General features: G+C 28.7%; 1 protein-coding gene across 1 annotated transcript; it reads right to left on the bottom strand.

The window, feature by feature from the left end:
* Positions 1-3,718: 3,718 nt before the first annotated feature.
* LOC126735431 (deoxyuridine 5'-triphosphate nucleotidohydrolase-like) lies at positions 3,719-5,479 on the bottom strand. The gene is given in 3 exon segments (XM_050439414.1): positions 3,719-4,051; positions 4,107-4,231; positions 4,233-5,479. Coding segments are annotated over 3 exon segments (459 nt in total). The 5' UTR covers positions 4,361-5,479; the 3' UTR covers positions 3,719-3,845.
* Between the last annotated feature and the right edge of the window lie 9,103 nt (positions 5,480-14,582).

Below are 14,582 nucleotides of genomic sequence, written 5' to 3'. Positions count from 1 at the left end.
TATTTACAAGACAAGACCATATGAACACTGAGGAACGAGATGCAATTTTAAAGCTTATAAAAGATTATACGGATATATTTCATGTAGATGGCAACAAACTAACTTTTACAAGTAAAATTAAACACCATATTAGGACTACAGATGACATACCTGTGCATACACGAACATATCGATACCCAGAAGTACACAAAAAAGAGGTACAACGGCAGATTAAAGAAATGCTGAACCAAAATATAATTAGGCCATCCCACTCAGCTTGGTCCTCACCAATTTGGATTGTTCCAAAGAAAGCTGACGCATCTGGTCGCCAAAAATGGAGAATTGTTGTCGATTTTCGGAATGTAATGCAAAAAGTATTGGTGATTCATACCCATTGCCCAATATTTCAGATCTCTTGGATAAATTAGGCCGCTGTCAATATTTTACCACACTAGATTTGGCATCAAGATTTCACCAAATCGAAATTGCAAAAGAAGATGTCCATAAAACCGCATTTAATACAGAAAATGGCCACTATGAATTCCTTAGGATGCCATTTGGATTGAAGAATGCCCCAGCGACATTCCAAATGGTTATGGACAACATACTAAGAAGTTATCAAAATGAAATATGCGTCGTTTATTTGGATGATATCATAATTTTTAGTACTAGCCTCCAAGAACACATTTCAAGATTAAAAAAGGTCTTTGATAGACTCAGAGAGGCCAATTTCAGAATTCAGGTATAAATCGGAATTTTTAAAAAAGGAAGTCTCCTACCTAGGTCACATTGTAACACCTGATGGCGTTAAGCCCAATCCTGAGAAAATAATGGCCATAAAAAATTATCCAATACCAAAAAATCAAAAAGAAATCAAAGCATTTCTTGGACTTCTAGGTTACTATCGGAAATTTATTAAAGATTTTGCAAAAATCACAAAACCTTTAACGATAAGGCTAAAAAAGGACGCTACAGTAAACATAAAAGACCCAGATTATGTTAACTGCTTTGAATTATGCAACCCCTCTTGGAATACCCAAATTTTGCTGAACCTTTTATTCTAACTTGCGACGCATCAAATTTCGCTTTAGGAGCACTTCTTTCGCAAGGAAAAGTCGGATCAGACTTACCGATCGCGTACGCTAGCCGTACCCTTAGTGAATCAGAAATTCATTATTCCACTATTGAAAAGGAACTGTTAGCGATAATCTGGTCCACAAAATTATTTGAAAGACCATACTTATTTGGGCGCAAATTTAAAATTGTAACTGATCATAAACCTCTAGAATGGGTTTTTTCACTAAAAGAACCAAATTCAAAATTAATAAGAGGGCGTCTAAAGCTAGAAGAATTTGATTATGAAATAGTGTACAAAAAGGGGATTTTAAACAAAAATGCTGACGCTCTTTCCCGCGTAGAATTAAATGCTAATGAAACATCGGAACAACAGCCAAATTTTTCCCTTAATGAGTATATGGATCAGTTTAACCAGGAACTTGAACAAGAAACTAATATAGAAAACCAATCTGTAGTAGTCCAACCAGGAGACCTCGATATTGTGGTGAATGCCGCTGAAGGCGAAGAAGATGCCGCTGCCACAATACATTCAAATAATGAAAATCCCGATATAGGAATACCAATTGTTGACTGCCCTTTAAATTATGGAAAAAATCAAATAATTATTTCAGAAGTTAATTTTTCACCAGCAAAAACAAACAGGATTAGCCTCTTATATAAAAACAAAAAGATTTCATGTGCAATTTTCAAAAAATAACTATGAACAGGAAATGATAACATTTATTAAAGAAAATATTGCACCGAAAATGAAATACTACTTGTATTTTGAAGATCCACTATATGAGAAATTTAGCAATGTTCTTCAAAAATATTTTAATAAAAATTCACAAATATCCATGATAAAATGCACCAAAAAATTAATAGATATAACCAGCCAAGATGAAATCCAAAACATTATTCAAAACCATCACGAAGGCAAAACCAACCACCGGGGTATAGAATAAACAGAAAAAACTCGATGATTTCCGAACTTTTTACAACCCATAAAGTAAAAATCCATTTTGTCAGTTCTCAACATCCTGAGTCAAATGGACTTATTGAACGGTTCCATTCCACCTTAATTGAACATATAAGGCTATTAAATAATCAAAAAGAATACAAAAATGAACCTATAGATATTAAATAACATTAACCATACATGCATATAACATTTACATGCCGTTCTTGCATATAACAATACTATCCATTCTGTAACCAACTTAAAACCTTACGAAATCATAACTGGTCACTTAGGCTCAAATTCTCCTTTAGATATAAATATTGATAGTCAACTGATTAATAATTATATTTTAACGCATCGCGAAAAAATTAAAATTCTGTATGCAAAAATTAATAACGACATTCAAAAGAAAAAACAGGCCGATATAAATAAGGCTAATGAAAACCATGAGGACCTTCCAATAACACCTCCGGCTTTCTATGTAAAAAATAAACAAAAACAAAGCAAAACCTTAAATAAGTATAAAAACGAAAATATTAAGTCTCTTGACCCAAATTTAAAAACTGCAATACTCAATACAGTTTCACCAACACAATCGCACAAAGCGCGGTTTAATTAATGGTTTAGGCTCTATTTTTAAAGGCATAACGGGAAATTTGGATGCTGAAGATGGTAACAATTTTTTTTAAATTCTAGAACATCTTCAGAAAAATGAGCAACATTTTGAAAATAAGATTAAAATGCAATACTCAATCAATAAGAAAATAATAGAAAACTTTAATAATACAGTTCAAAGAATATTGCACAATGAAAATCTTTTAAAATCAAGAATATTGCAACTTAATCAAATAATTAAAGAAAATAGTAATTTTAGAGATATTTTATTTGCCAAAGATATATTCAATCAATTTATAATCTTATTAAATACCTTACAAGATATCGAAAACTCAGTAACCTTTTGCAAACTTGGCATAATGCATCTCAGCATAATTAAACCTAAAGAACTATTTTTAGAATTACAAAAAAATGAGAAACATTATCAAAATCAACTTCATCAAGTTTACCACGTTTCTGTGACACATGCCATCCACATCTGAAGAAGACACATGTCGTCGACAGAAGTGTCCTTTAGGTGTAGCCGAAGAAGTGATGATGCAACGCTGAAGAAGTAGTAAGAAGAAGAAGTTATGACTAATTGCCAAAGAAGTAATTATCTAAAGAACTCATCAGCGTGTCTCATCAATTTCTTCAGATGGATGGCGTTCCGTAGCCGAAGAAGTTATGACTCAACGCCGAAGAAGTAATTAACATAGTGTGTGGCCGGTGAGGGTGCCTGAGGTAACATATCACCTATAATAACTAAATATGAAATAAATATATTATAACTTAATATGAAAACTCTTTGTGGCAAATCCACTTTTTTACTATTTGCGCATATTTCTGTTAATTGCTAAGGTTAAAAAACCATTTTTGGTCTACCGCGCACCTACCAAAACGTCCGTACCGTTTTAGTATAATATTACAAAGTTTAAACATATTTTACCGTCGAGTGCGAACAAAGCGGTATCGGTAACCGAGACGACCTTGCTAAAATGTTAATTACTAATTTATATGTGAATAGTAATACTACTAATAGGTACATACTTATTTATTGATGAATACGTTTGATAAAACACATTGTTGTAGAAAGAAATATATTTTTATTTAATTTAAGTAAAATAATTTAGATATTTAAAAAATATATTTTTAAGTTATATCTATAATTTTAAATAAAATAATAATAACAACAATTTTATTTACTTTTATAAAAACCATTTCTTAAAAATTAAAACAAATCACTTTATTTGTTTTACATATTTTTTTCTGTGGACCCGAATCCTTTTTCTCCATGTTCTGTGCTGGACATGTTGTTGACTTTTTGAAGCTCTGGATAGAAGATCCTTTCACATATTATTTGAGCTATCCTGTCGCCAGTTCTAACGTGAAAATCCTCATCCGAGTGATTGAACAGTAGGACCTTAATTTCACCTCGATAGTCCTCATCGATAACGCTAGCTAATAGAAAAAATGTTCATTATTACAATATAATTTTGTAAAAAATAAAACTTACCGCCTATATCAATAAAGTGGTTTACAGCTAAACCAGACCTTGGAGCGATCCTGCTATAGCAGTTTTTCGACAGCTCAAATTTAAGTCAAGTTGATATTAGAGCTTTTCCTCTAGCTGGTATTATTGTCATGATTACTTTTTAAATCATATCCAGCAGCCAGTCTACTACCCTTTTCGGGTGTATATGCGTGAGGTGTGATTTTTGTATATTTTAAAATTGGACTTATTCTTGATCGGCTTAAATGTATGCACATTTTTTATTGAAAATGGATAAAATAAATTTATTGATTATAACCCCAAGGTAGTGTATCGGTATATATATAATTAATAATTCTTTTATCATCGTATGGAGTAAGAGCAACTTTTCTCTGGTTTATTGTGTAGACCTCATGTTTTTTACTTCGAATTAAATGTTCTTGTGTATAAAATGTGTCTTTATGAAATAAACAGTTATAATAGTCGTCAAATGTTATTGTTTTCATTGAAGTATTAGTAATACCTTTAGCCTTTTTAACAACTTTATCTGAATCAAACAGTTTTAATGCATACATTTTTGGTTTAAGACCTACAAATTCACGCATAATTTTACCATTATTCTCATCTTTCATTAATCCTAATACTTTCTTATTAACTAAAGGAATATTATAAATGTTGTCTACAGGATAATCAGAAGTGTCAAATCTGTCTATATCATTTCTAATAAATTCATAGATATCTTCCACGTAAAAATGATAAATTAAAGAAATAGTGTCAGTATATAATAGTTTGGCAACTGTATTAAATTTAGGTTTAATATAATTATAATGAAAATCATATAAAAAAAGTTTAGAAATTTCTAAAATATTAAAACCTGCATATATAGATTTATTAAATTTAATATTTAAGCTTGACATTTCAATTATAACCATGTCATCATCAAAAATGGTTAAACTATGGAAATTAGGTTTTGAAATGTAATTTTTTGCTCCATATCGACCGAGCCAAGTAGTTACTACTTTAACATCTTTGTATTTCCTCACGTTTCCCATAGTTTTTCCGAAAACTGCATTATTCATTAATTTAAAAAAGTTTTTTTCAAATTCATTTTGGCTTTATTTTCTCAAATTTGTATTTAAATCAATGTAAGCTTTTAGCCAAGGTGATTGTTTAAATTTTAAAATTTTATAAAAATATTTTAATTTTAAAAAATTTTAAAAAAGTATTTAAGAAGTCAGGTAAAAATAGATAAAAAATCTATGTTTAAATTAGAATCAAATTTAAGTATTTTTAAAAATTATCGAGAACAATTTAAATACAAAAAGAATAATAATAAAAAGGGGAAACAATTAGTTTGGATTGAATTGGAATCATGTTTTAATAATCGTATAAGAACTGGAGCAATTGTTAACTTTAATATTAAGGACCCGCTGATATTTTTCAAAAAAGCTCTTAGATCATTTTTATGTCAAGTAAGAAAGGAACTCAAAAAATCTTTGTTAAAAATAAATGTTATATTTTTATGTAATTTTATTAAACCTCAAACTGGTGAAATTGAATTAAAACATTTTACCACCAAAAATCAAATAGTTGATCGTAACACCGATTTGAGAAAATTTTATAATGATTACATAAAAACTAATATTTTAACAAAGTTAGAGGAGTTTCAAGAGAGAGATTCCGGTTGGGCACTGTATGAAATTTTACAATTAAAAATTAATTTTAATAATTATACCTCTATAAATATTGGCTCTTACATTACGGTGCTGAAATTTTTTCAAAATACTAAGGAACCCCTTTATATTAAAAAATAATGATAAATACTGTTTTCTCTGGTGTATTGTGGCCGCTCTTAATCCCTGTAATACAAATCAAAATCCATGTAGAACATCGTCATATCCTCATTTTAGTGAAATTTTAAAATATGACAATATTAGTTTTCCAATTAGAATAAAAGATATAAGTAAATTTGAGAAAATAAATAATATCGGAGTGAATGTATTTATTTTGGAAAAAAAAGAAGTGTTACCTGTATGTCTGAGTCAATATGACTTTTTAGTTAAGATTAATTTATTAATACTTTCTATAAATCAAGAGGATAATTTTAATACAGATGACGATGATGATAATGATGGTTTAGGTCAGCATATCCTACAATTTCATAGAACATATCATTTTGTATTAATTAAAAATTTGTCAAGATTATTAAATAAGCAAATTGGTGATATTACTAATAAAAAAGTTTATTGTGACAGATGTTTAAATTATTTCCGTTCTGAACAAGTTTTAAATAAGCATATGTTTGCCTGTAAAAAAATGAATAAAATTAAAATATCACTTCCATCTGAAAAGGAAAAGAATATATCATTTTCATATTTTAAAAATAAAGAAAAAGTTCCATTTGTCATTTATGCCGATATTGAGAGTATATTAGAAAAATATGAGGATTTAAATGTTAATGTAAATAAATATCAAAAACATATTCCATGCAGTATTGCTTATTATTTATTATGTAGCTATAATAATTCTCTATCAAAATTTGAGCTATATACGGGGCAAGACTGTTTAAGCTGGTTTTGTTTAAAACTACAAAAATTAGCACATCAATTAAATCCTATATTTTATAATATTGTTTCAATGTTACCCTTGTCGACATCAGAGCAAGAATCATTTAACACATCTACTATGTGTCATATTTGTCAAAAGCCTTTTAGTGAAGATGATATAAAAGTTAAAGATCATTGTCATTTTACGGGTAAATATAGGGGTAGTGCTCACTTTTTATGTAATCTCAATTATAAAGATGATCATATTATACCTGTAATATTTCACAACCTTTCTGGCTACGATAGTCACTTTATTATACGGAAATTGACAACCGAAATACCGGGCTCGGTTACCTTATTACCTATTAACAAGGAAAAATTTATATCTTTTTCAAAATATATAGAAAATACAAGTATTTAATTTAGATTTTTGGATTCTTTTCGATTTATGTCTAGCAGCTTAGATCGATTAAGTTCCTACCTAAATACTTCTGAAAAATATATTACTAAAAGTTTTTGCAAAAATGAGATTGAATTTAATCTTATATCAAGAAAAGGTATATTTCCATATGATTATCTTGATTGTTGGGAAAAACTAAAGGAAAATAGCTTACCATCGATTGATGCTTTTTACTCCAAACTTAAAAAATCTAATGTAACACAGACTCATTATAACTTTGCTGTTAAAATTTGGGAATCATTTCAAATTCAAAATTTACAAGAATATTTAGAGTTATACTTAAAGACTGATATTTTACTTTTGGCAGATGTTTTTGAAAATTTTCGAAAAGTTTGTTATAAAACATATGGTTTAGAATGTCTAAAATATTTTACTGCTCCTGGATTGGCCTTTATTAGAAGTTACATTAGAATTAATTACCGATATTAATCAAATAATGATGATTAAAAGCGGAATTAGAGGTGGAGTATCTCAGTGTAGTAATCGTTATGGTAAAGCTAACAATAAATATATGGAGAATGAGTTTAACCCCGATCTGCCATCATCATATTTAATGTACTTTGACATTAACAATTTATATGGAACAGCAGTGAGTGAATCGCTTCCTACTGATGATTTTAAGTGGGTTGACATAAGTGTCTATTATTCGGAAAATATTATTAATACACCAGACGATTCAGATGTAGGGTATATACTTGAAGTAGATTTGGCATATCCTAAGGAACTCCACGATCTACACAAGGATTTACCTCTATGTCCAGAACGTTTAATACCACCTGTCACATCATCAAAACAACCTAAATTATTGACAACACTTTTTAATAAGAAAAACTATGTTATTCATTACAGAACTTTAAAACAAGCTTTATCTCTTGATTTACGACTTACTAAAGTTTATAAAATTTTAAAATTTAAACAATCACCTTGGCTAAAAACTTACATTGATTTAAATACAAATTTCAGAAAACAAAGCCAAAATGAATTTGAAAAAAACTTTTTTAAGTTAATAAATAATGCAGTTTTCGGAAAAACTATAGAAAACGTGAGGAAATACAAAGATGTTAAAGTAGTAACTACTTGGCTCGGTCGATATGGAGCAAAACATTACATTTCAAAACCTAATTTCCATAGTTTAACCATTTTTGATGATGACATAATTGAAATGTCAAGGTTAAATATTAAATTTAATAAACCTATATATGCAGGTTTTAGTATTTTAGAAATTTCTAAACTTTTTTTATATGATTTTCATTATAATTATATTAAACCTAAATTTAATACAGTTGCCAAACTATTATATACTGACACTATTTCTTTAATTTATCATTTTCACGTGGAAGATATCTATGAATTTATTAGAAATGATATAGACAGATTTGACACTTCTGATTATCCTGTAGACAACATTTATAATATTCCTTTAGTTAATAAGAAAGTATTAGGATTAATGAAAGATGAGAATAATGGTAAAATTATGAGTGAATTTGTAGGTCTTAAATCAAAAATGTATGCATTAAAACTGTTTGATTCAGATAAAGTTGTTAAAAAGGCTAAAGGTATTACTTATACTTCAATGAAAACAATAACATTTGACGACTATTATAACTGTTTATTTCATAAAGACACATTTTATACACAACATTTAATTCGAAGTAAAAAACATGAGGTCTACACAATAAACCAGAGAAAAGTTGCTCTTACTCCATACGTTAAAAGAATTATTAATTATATATATACCGATACACTGCCTTGGGGTTATAATCAATAAATTTATTTTATCCACTTTCAATCAAAAATTTGTTCAAGTAAGTATTTTTTACAATTTCAAAAATGTTTAGCAATTATTATTATTGAAAGTTAATATTTTTATGTTTGTAAATAAAAATTTTGATTTTTTTTCATAGATTTGGAAAGAAGGATATTAAAATAGTACAGGGTAGAGTTCACCTCTATCTCTCTTACTCGCCCCGCAATGAAACAGTTGCACAAAAAGTGAAGGGCTTACCCGTAAAATATTTACGGGTGGCAGCTAGTGATGAAGAGGAGCTACAACTGTTCCTCAAGGCTATGCGGGAGTTTACAGAGGTAAACTTTCACCAAGCTGTGGAACTGGAAGAGGATGAACGTCACGCTTTAACGGACGGTGGAGATAAAGAGGAACCGAATAAAAAAAAATTAAAATTTTGGAAAACCAAACATTCCGAGACTCTACTACTACAGCTCGACCATCCCAATTAATTGAAATACCTGATGAAGATGCAGATGAGTTTGAGACGTAAAAATACTCTGTATTTGACTTAAATGAATATAAATAAAATATATTTTAAAATCAGTTTTTTATTTTAAATGGTTGAGTTTCTAAAAATAAATTTTTATTAATCTAACTAGTAAAGATATCCAATATCAAGATATTAAATTCATTGTTTTATTTTTTTTAAATGGCTTGACATAAAACCAAATAAAAAAACAAAAATTTTCTTATGTACTTAATTAGTAAATTTAATTAGTAATAAAACAAGTGTACCTATATTAACTATTATTTTAAACAGCAAGTGATTAAAAACATCAAATTTTAAAACGTTTTTAATTTTACATTTAAAATTAATAAATAAAACAAGTATATAATTGAAATTTAATTAATTTTATTCATATACCAATGCCTTAAAATATAAACATTTTCCTTGGCGCACCTTAAATTATTGTAAATATGTTTTTTGCAGTGGTATTTACGATTACTTTGACTAATAAGACAATCCAAATATAAACAACCCAACTCTAAGTTTTGAAATGTCAAGGTTAAATATTAAATTTAATAAACCTATATATGCAGGTTTTAGTATTTTAGAAATTTCTAAACTTTTTTTATATGATTTTCACTATAATTTATGAAGATGTTCTACATGGATTTTGATTTGTATTACAGGGATTAAGAGCGGCCACAATACACCAGAGAAAACAGTATTTATCATTATTTTTAATATTAAGAACCCCCTTAGTATTTTGAATAAATTTCGGCACCGTAATGTAAGTAGAATAGCCAATATTTATAGGGGTATAATTATTAAAATTAATTTTTAATTGTAAAATTTCATACAGTGTCCAACCGGAATCTCTCTCTTGAAACTCCTCTAACTTTGTTAAAATATTAGTTTTTATGTAATCATTATAAAATTTTCTCAAATCGGTGTTACGATCAACTATTTGATTTTTGGTGGTAAAATGTTTTAATTCAATTTCACCAGTTTGAGGTTTAATAAAATTACATAAAAATATAACATTTATTTTTAACAAAGATTTTTTGAGTTCCTTTCTTACCTGACATAAAAATGATCTAAGAGCTTTTTGTAAAAATATCAGCGGGTCCTTAATATTAAAGTTAACAATTGCTCCAGTTCTTATACGATTATTAAAACACGATTCTAATTTAATCATAGATTTTCTATCTATTTTTACCTGACTTAAATATTCTTTTAAAATTAAAATATTTTTATTTAAAAATTTTATCCACTTGCAATAATCATTTTTATTTTTTACAAGCTTACCAAGTTTGCCAATTTTTAACAACATTTTTTCACTCAACTCGCTAATTTTTTTTGTAGTAGACATCATGATGAGAATAAGTGTTATAAGTTTACGTTGTAGAATTAAATTGAATCAGATATTTTCCCATGTCTCGTATATATATACTAATATCATGTATTCCATTTACATGTTTTTCGCATTTAACAAGACGGGTATTATTTTATTACACACCTATTATAATAATTGCATCACGTTGCGAAATGTTGTTTACCTAGATAATTGCTTAGATCGCTTTCTACTTTGTAATATTTAAATTTTATATAAATAATATACCATAATTATAATAGATAATTTTTGAGATCATTTTGCAAAAATAAATAAATCTGCAATAATTATAAATTCCAATTTTTTATAATCTTTAAGATGCATAAATGTTGTTTAACATGTAAAACCTTATTAGAATAATTACCAATTACTCGTTTAGGCAAATTTTCTAGTATAAAAGCTCCATCGTTTTATACATAAAGTTAATCTTATCAACTCATCAACTTCATCAACTAACTACTACAATGAATGTAGAATCAACCTTCATTTTCGAATCTGTTGATCGAAAAAATGGTGGTGTTTTAACATTGCTAAGAATATTTGCCATTGCATCAGTCACATATTTAGCAGTTTTTGACTTTATGGGTTTTGCCCATACGTATTTTGAAAAAACATTAATAACTACAAGTATATATCGATAACCTTTATTGAGCTTATGATATGGAATCATTTCCACTAAATCTGCCTGCCATAAATCATTTCAAGTCCTTTAACTATAACACGTCTTCATGGATATTTTTTTCCTACTTAATCTATGCAGCTCATTAACATCTTCTTTTATATTGCTCATGGTTAATGTTTATTGTTCTATTAAAGTAGGACATTTTATTATTAATTCTCCATAAAATTGGTCTATCTGAGATTTTGAATCCCGTCGAAATGCAATTAAATCACCTGCCTTTAGTTCTCTTCCTTCCACTCCACCTTGTTTACCATTTATTAATAAATTTACATGTTGTTTTGGAAATTCGCCGGCTATAATAACACCAGAGTCAGTTGGAAATCGATAGGAAACTCGTTTATCTTGGGTTAAAACGAAATTTTTTTCACTTGGGTCATGGTGGCCAAGAAATGGCAATGTTATATGGTAAAATAATTTTAAATTTGCAATGTTGACTAAATTTACTTGATTATCATCATCAATTCTGGAATATTTATGAAATATGTGAGATCCAAACTTGTCTAAAGTCATCTTCGAAATAAACTTTATTTGTACTTATTTATTGTTTTATTCTACTAACATGGGACATTTTATTATTAATTCTCCATAAAAAAAGTCAATTGAGGATTTTGGCTCTTTACCAAACTCAATTGACAGAGAAGGAGATCTATCTTTTATTTCTCTTCCCTCTAATTTCCCTTTTTTACCATTAATTAACAAGAACATTTCTTTCTTTGGATATTCAGCCCCTATAATAAGACCAGAACTTAATGGAAATTTAAAAAATGTTTTTTTATCAAATGTCAAAGTAAATTTCTCATCATTTGGAAAGCAGCTATAAATGTGAATGATATGTTGTAAAACAACTTTAGGGGCGTTAATTGAATGAAACTAATTGTATCAGTTTTACTATAGTTTTTCCTGTTGAAGTGAAGATGAGAACCGAACTTGTTCAAAGACATTTTTAAAATACCATAAAGTGGTTTAAACAGTCTATAAATTAACTTTTTCTTCCTTTAGCTCTTCAATAATGGAGACTATTTCATTATTATGTCCGGTATGCCCTGCCATTTGTGATGATATATGTGATGATATATGTAATTTTAACCGTTCCACTAACTCATTAGGATCATCATAATAGACATAATCAGTTTTTTTATTTGTTAAATTCATCATCATTCCTCCCCCCTTTTTCGAGGTTATTCTAGTGCTTCTCGGGCGTGTTTCTGACGGTGGTTTAGGCTTAGAAAAAGGAATGGCACTAGATGTGGAAGTAGATCTTAAAATTTCCTTTTTCATCAAGTACGGTTTTATTATTGTTAAGTATTTTGGATCGGTAGTGCCTTGAATCTTTGCCTTTGGATCATAGTTTCTTCTATAAGCATTGCTTCTTTGCAATATATCCATGTAATTGTCAAGATCTTTTGAGGTATAAAAAGGAGGAAAGTCTTATAAAAAGTTAAACGTTACAACCAATGGTGCTTTAAAACGTCTTAAAAAAAGGAAAATTTCTTCAAAAAGAATAATTCCTATTCCAAAAATCAAAGGTGGTATCCTTCCTTTAATTCCAATATTTGCAGGGCTATCTGCCTTAGGCGCTTTAGGAGGAGGGGCAGCAAGCATTGCTAAAGCCATTAATGATACAAAGGCAGCACAACAAAAATTAGAAAAAAATAAAAGACATAATCGTGTCATGGAAGAGATAGCTATTGGGAAAAAAGGAAGTGGTCTTTACTTAAAACCATATAAAAATGGTTATGGGTTATATCTAAAACCAAAAAACTATTAAATATATTACCTCACAATAAGTTAAGCGGTTAACAAACCTAGATATAAATAGGTATATTAAAAAATTAAACATTTCTCATTTTAGAGGCATCTTCATGCGAGATAAATTACCAAAAGTAATTGGAAAAGTTGAAAGTGGAATTATAAACTTGGATAGTAATTCTGGTCCAGGTACACATTGGACGGCATACGTTAAAAAAAATAAAAAAATAAGTTATTTTGATAGCTTCGGTAATCTAAGGCTCCCTAAAGCAGTTATTGTATATTTTTTAAGTGATAATTCATGGACACCCTTACTATACAAACGCATTCATAATGAATCAGTACCAATATTTTTTACATGGATTCCAACTACCATCTCAATGACATCTTCACTATAGGTTAAGATTTCGATTCATTAATAGAACAATACTTGAAAGTAGGGACTGGACATAAAAGTTGTCCAGGATGATTGTAAAGGATTAAATACAGAAAATTCTATAATTATTAATCTAAATTCTAATACTAGTGGTAATTACTTAGAGTTAAATAGTTTAAGATCAAATTTCCATGTCTTTATGTATGTAACACAGACCATTTTTATAATTACTATACTAATTATAGGTATTATGATATGTAAAATGTTGTATAATTTAGGAGAACAACAACAAAAACAATTACAAAGTGTACATCGTTTAATTTAAGAGATTAATAAATATCATGTGTATTTATCAATAAATAAGTATGTACCTATTAGTAGTATTACTATTCACATATAAATTAGTAATTAACATTTTAGCAAGGTCGTCTCGGTTACCGATACCGCTTTGTTCGCACTCGACGGTAAAATATGTTTAAACTTTGTAATATTATACTAAAACGGTACGGACGTTTTGGTAGGTGCGCGGTAGACCAAAACTGGTTTTTTTAACCTTAGCAATTAACAAAAATATGCCAAAAAGTAGAAAAAGTGGCTTTGCCACAAAGAGTTTTCATATTAAGTTAGGTGATATGTTACCTCAGGCACCCTCACCGACCACACCCTATGTTAATTACTTCTTCGGCGTTAAGTCATAACTTCTTCTTCTTCTTACTACTTCTTCAGCGTTGCATCATCACTTCTTCGGCTACACCTAAGGACACTTCTGTCGACGACATGTGTCTTCTTCAGATCTGCATGACCTCTACAGCACAGCTCAAGAACAAGTACCATCCACTTCTTCAGATGTGGATGGCATGTGTCAGAGAAACGTGGTAAGATAACTACTCCTTTTTGACGTGAAACCCAAAAATATACTAAACTTTGAAAATACTATAAAAGTTTCTTGTCAAATTAATCTTAACAATATAATATATTTTTTATCACTTCCAATTGAACACACAAATGATTTTAAACTCTATTATTTACTTCCTATTCCAACTCAACATAATTCAGATTT

Source organism: Anthonomus grandis, chromosome 4 (assembly GCF_022605725.1).
Source record: "Anthonomus grandis grandis chromosome 4, icAntGran1.3, whole genome shotgun sequence".
Classification (NCBI taxonomy): domain Eukaryota; kingdom Metazoa; phylum Arthropoda; class Insecta; order Coleoptera; family Curculionidae; genus Anthonomus; species Anthonomus grandis.
Note: the sequence above shows the minus strand (reverse complement) of the source record. Positions and strands in the feature narration are given on the sequence as shown.